General features: G+C 33.1%; 1 protein-coding gene across 1 annotated transcript in view; it reads left to right on the top strand.

Annotated features, from left to right (window-relative positions):
• Positions 1–896: 896 nt before the first annotated feature.
• LOC149813427 (protein decapping 5-like) overlaps positions 897–6000 on the top strand; it is a 46400-nt gene continuing 41296 nt past the window's right edge. Inside the window, exon 1 of the mRNA XM_089991126.1 lies at positions 897–1281. Within this exon, the coding sequence (XP_089847252.1) occupies positions 1137–1281 (145 nt within the window). The 5' untranslated portion in view covers positions 897–1136. The remainder of the gene's footprint in view (positions 1282–6000) is intronic.

Genomic DNA, 6000 nt, shown 5'->3' with positions numbered 1-6000 from the left:
GGTTTATATAGCCAAATATAAGGAATATGTATAACATGATTTGTCATATTTTATGTTACAAATATCACCCATATTTTGAAAAAATAATGATTTTATTCTGATATAATATTTGAAGGATCCATATTTTCAAAATACTAGTTATTTTGAAGATAAGTGTTTTTACCGCAATATTAATATGATAAAAACCATTATTGTTGTAGTTTTTAGGTTGTTTATGTACTATTTAAAGTATATATATATAGTGATATTTTCTTGAGAATTTCTTTGAAAAAACTTACTATTTTGAAAACATCACCGGATGTTACCTCGCCACAACTTCTAATAAGAAGATTCTCATTGTATCATCATAGGCACAAGACATTTTTGCCGGTGTCCATGTTCATACGCGGAAAAGTTCTAATATTTTATCATAATTTTAGTACGTTTAATAAAAATATAACTGTGTCACAAAATTGCATTTCAATTTATTAAAAAATAAAAAATAAAAAATGGCTAATTTTAGTACTTTTAATAAAAATGTAACTGTGTCACAAAATTGCATTTCAATTGACTAAAAAATAAAAAGACAATGTCCTGGTGTCCAACTTTTCAAAAAGTTTATCAAAGCTCACACCTCGAAGGTTCGACCTTCCTATAAAAAAAAAGATTCGATCTCGCATCTCGTGTCGTGTCGTACCCAAGTCTCCATGACATAGGATTTGCGAATTGTGAGAGTGTCTGGTCATGTCCATCCGGGTCTGGATCCGAGAGACCATCAACTGGTCCGGCGAAGAATCGACCACGTCCTGGCACAGCGTTGCGTTGGTGCGGATCGGTCCACCAGGGTTGGGACCAGACCGATCCGTTAAAGCTCCACATCAGAGAGGTTAAAGGCGGGTATTGGTGGAGCCGGTGGTGGCCCCGTCCTGCTGGAAGCGTAACCGACGAAGCAAGACAGACTCAGACGCTGGTGCTCTCTCCACTGCACCTCATTCTCCATTCCTTTTTCCCTTTTCTTCCTTCCTTCCCGTGGAAGGAAAGCAGAGAAGAAGAAGAAGAAGAAGAAGAAGAAGAAGAAGAAGAAGAAGAAGAAGAAGAAGAAGCTTCTTCACTCCCCATACACACAGAGACAAGAGAGAGAGAGGTTGGTTTCGTGAATGGCGGAGTCCGGGAAGCCCTCGCCCAACGCGGCGGATTCCTACATCGGCAGCTTGATCAGCCTGATTTCCAAGTCCGAGATCAGGTACGAAGGCCTCCTTTCCTCCATCAACACCCTCGAGTCCAGCATCGGCTTGCAGAACGGTATCCCTTCTTCTTCTTCTTCTTCTCTTTCTCTCATCTTTCTTTCTGTTCTCGCTTCTTTTCATCTTTCTTGCCGATTAGGGTTTCGTCGTCGATACGTCGATTGTCGTTTTTGTTTAGCCACGATTCTTTGGTCGATTCTTGCGGAAGAAGTTTGGTGCTTGCATGTAGAGCGATGGGATGAATGAGATGTCCCAAGAGAAGCAGCCATTGTTTTTTTTTTTTTTTTTGGAAAGGTTGGTTCAAGATGGGTGACAATGCAAAGGAGAGTTTCGGTTAAAATAGATGGGTTGGAAAATTCATGTTTAGCTTTGTTGAGGTGGAATCGTCTTAGCGCTTTTAAGTTGGGCGCTTTTCTTTTCACAGTGGAGTTTGATTCTTTTAAGCGTTCTTTGTTTGAGGATTGAGATATCTGGTTTGGAAATGGTTTTCTCTTGAAAGTCTTGCTGTTTGCAATTGGTTTCTTGCTTTGTTTTGGTGGATGGTACCTTCCGTTGTGATCAAAGTGTTATCATATGACTTCTAACCTGCTTGGGTGCCATTCGGAATGGTGAAGACATGATCTATCATGAAGCTTAGATGCTTCAATGTATAGTGAATGCCGAATGCTTGTTGTTTTGAGCAAGTGACAGGGCCTGTTAATCCTTGTCTCACTGCTTTCAAATTTAGTACTTGTTTTTTCAGTACGTAGTTCATTTCACATTTATGATATGGAACTTGTTGTTCAACCTAATAACACAAAGAACAAAAAGGAATTTTTGAAGTTCCATTCGACAATATGTTATATATAAGACTGTGTGCATGCACGCGCGCATGTGTGTGTGCGCTCACACCTATACATGCACGTGCTCTCTCTCTCTCTCTCATCCTACTAGTTGTTTCTTCAACAAGTCCACCAATGTCGACTTCAACATACTTGCCTTCTAGCTAAAATTGCATCCCATATGTTATATCTGTAATCTGTGAACTCTTAACACTTCTATGTTCTAGGATTTTCTTCCTTCTAAAAAGAAAAAAGTTCTAGGTTTCTTGCTCTGTTGAATTTCTGGTTGCAGTTTTTCTAGATTTTCCTTTAATACTATGTCCTAAATAATATACACATGGGGCTTATTATTGAATAGATGATGCCACTTTTATTTATAATGAAGAAAACCTACTATAGTCTTAATGCAACCGCTGGAATAGCCCAATTTTGGCTTGGAATACATTCACCTCTCTGCTTGTATTTACTACTTTCTGACCCTGAAAACATGTCTGCGGTACATACATAACAAAGTCACAAATGTTTCTCATATTTTGAGACATGGTGATACTGTGATGAGATTTTTAATAAATACAATATTGGTATAACATGATATTCGGAGGACATTGGTATTTTTTTGTACATCATGATATTGTGGAAATATTATGATAGCTTTTATTTTGAAAATTGTAAGTTTTTCTTTGAGTTATTATTTTCTAATTTTTTTATTCTCTACTTTTGTTTTGTTGTAGAAAAAAATTATAGCCTCTTTTCTTCATGCTATAATTTTTCACTGTTTCTTAAGTACTGAGTATTGCCTGGAAGTTTTTCTTGAAAATTAAATTTCCATCCATAAACTCAGTAAGAATGTTTGTTCTCCAATACACACATAATACATATGATACCTGTGTTTCAGATGCTTGTAATAAAATTCACGCATCTTATGCGGTTGCCTCTTTCATGTACTCATGTCCTGGTAGGTGTTTTAAGATGATACACTATAATATTTGAATTGCAAGGTTTTAGCAGCATACACGATGAAGAAACTTAAGAGAGATGTAATCGAATTGTGCCTATAAATAAATAGACCTGGTTCAGTTAACATGTGAGACACCTATAAGCAGCATGTTGATAAGGTGGAAAAGACTATTACTTTATACAAAGAACGGACAACAATGTGAACTGCTTCACCTTAAAGATATAAAGGTAAAGCCTTTTCTCTCTTTTTGCATTCTATATCAGTGTGTTCTCTTGGCTATACATGTTTGCAAGCCTATGCAAATAAAATATTTGAGATGTGACATCCTAAAGGCATAGTTTGAATTAATTTGATTTAATTTAGTATCTCGTACTTATGATCTTAGTTTTCAAAAGCAAGGTTGTAAGTATCGTATCGTTACCCGTATCGGTTGGGCCCAAATTAAGACTGTATCATAAATTTTTAATAAAAATTTTCTAAAAAATCCAAAAAAATAAAAAACTTCAGAAAAAATTGGTAAAAAATCTAAAAAAATCATATCACATGAAACAATGATGAATTGCACAACATACAACCATAAAATCATATATGAAGCATTTATGTCTATGAACTACATAAGACATCATCAAACATTGACTAATATAGAATCATAGACAATATTGAATGCATATCTCACAAAAACGATGCAAAATATTAAATATTTTGCAATTAAGAACATGCCACAAGAGAACACTTTCATATTACATAAACAAAAATATTATGACAATAGTCTCACTCGATTTTCATTCGGTTTCCACTCATTACTTGTGTGTCTCATTGCCATGCCGGATCATCTGATGCCATCTTTGTTGGAGGAATGTGAAACCTGATTACTACCTTGATATAAATCTATAATTTTTGCGGAGCCCTTCGAGGCAATTTTTTTTGGATGGTAGCTTTTTAATTTTACTCATAATAAAGATTTTTTACATTAACCCACTTTCTTGAGTGAAAAAGTGGTGGAAATGCACTTTTACTTTAGCAAACTGCAAAATCCCTCTCCCTTGTGCATGGATCAACATCTAAATCGCTCTCATGAGTCCTAGGGTGCATGTATACCTGTCTAATGGCTTTTACACAATTGAGGGAGTAGGCCCTCAAAAGCTCTTTAAAATTGAAAACTAAAAAATAACGATTTGGTCTTTTTTTTAGGAGTGTTGACCTTGTATCATACGATACACTCACGTGCAACATTGGTCAAAAATGGTAGGCAGAGCCTAGGTGAAAGACTCCTAAAAGGCCTAGTCCGGACTAGTCAGCCTAGGTAGGTCCAAAAGAAGAAATATTGAAAATAGTAGAACTATCACAATAAATTATTAAATTTACATAACATATGATTGTGACTATGAATGAAGTTTAAGTGTGTACTTTAGCATAATATAATTGCATAACATTGAACATAAACAAAAACAAATTCAATATATATATATATATATATATATATATATATATATATATATATATATATAAACACCGATTATATAAATGAGAAACAAATTATATATAAAGACAAGATAAATTGATAAATGAGCAACTAATTTAGCTTTTAAAACCCTTAAAACATGTTTTTACTTTTATTTTCTATTTTACTCTTTAAAACTTTCTAAAACCCCACGTTTTAAAGTTTTGAATAATCCCCAAAATGCCCTTTTTTCAGAAACAGCCCCTCACGACACTCAATTTGGGGATTTTCTCATATCTCACCCAATACTCGAGATTTTTTGCAAATCATTCCATTTTTATTAATAGAAATTAATAGTATTTTTTTTGTTTTTAAAATCTCCCATTTTTCATGTTTTTTGAAAACAAGATCTTTTGAAAAAAAAATCATGAAATGTGCAAAACACATCGATTTGATTTGGTTTTTGAACCAAATCAAACCAAATTTTGAGGCCAAGTTCATTTTTTTTTAAAATTATAGTGATTTTTCCAAAAATTTATCTATAATAAATTTAGGGCTTTTTAAAAAAATTAGAATCTGAAAATCACGCAGTTTCTGTAGAGATATATCTCTCAATAATATCGCGAGATATATGAATTGCCGATATATTGAATATATCACAATATATTCTCGTTACTAGTGTTTGGCTTGAAATTGCTGATATTTTCGCGATATTTTCAATATATCGGTGACTATGTGATATATACATAAACATGTGTATATCAGTTTCTTAGTTACTTTTATATGTTAATCTCATATTTTTTAGTACTTATTTGAGATTTTTTATTTCTTATTGGTTGTTACTTCATCAATAAAACATTTCTTTATTTATTTGTATTTTTAGTTTTTTTTTTATAATTTTTTAAAGTTTAAAAAAAAATTAGGCTTACGCTTTACGCCTCGCCTCGATTTTTGGTAGAGCGCCTTGCTACACCTCAACACTTTTCACAATACTGATATACACAAAAGAATACATTGATCTTAACAACAAAAGAATACATTGATCTTAACACCCCCCTCAAACTTACACTAACTCAATGTAAGTTTGCAAATACAAACAAATAACCTTTTACATAAAATATCATCATTTGTCTTCATCAAGATCTTGTATTCGTTTCTTTCTTAAGGGGTGCTCTTGATCTTCAATCATATGCTCTAAATAGGTCTTTAGGATTTTCAATATCATCAAAGCTTGAGAACCTGAAAATAGAGCTCACACAAAATCTCAACTAATATATATCATAAAAAGATTTCAAAAGATTAGTAATTATATATTATGGAGAGAGGATGGTCAAGCACACATACATTATATAAAGTTAATTTAACATCATTTAACGTGAACAAATCATACGATAAACTTTTTATCACTTTGATCATTCATGAGAACATGCATTATTTAAAGTGAACACACATTTATCACATAAAAGACATGATCACTAAAGAAATAACTCATAAAAGAGTTAAAATCACAATACAAATTTACACGGTGAAAGACATAAAAGACAAGAGTGCGAAAAA

Source organism: Nuphar pumila, chromosome 16, assembly GCF_984573655.1.
Source record: "Nuphar pumila chromosome 16, dmNupPumi1.hap1.1, whole genome shotgun sequence".
Lineage (NCBI taxonomy): Eukaryota > Viridiplantae > Streptophyta > Magnoliopsida > Nymphaeales > Nymphaeaceae > Nuphar > Nuphar pumila.
This window is presented reverse-complemented; position numbering and strand designations above follow the sequence as displayed.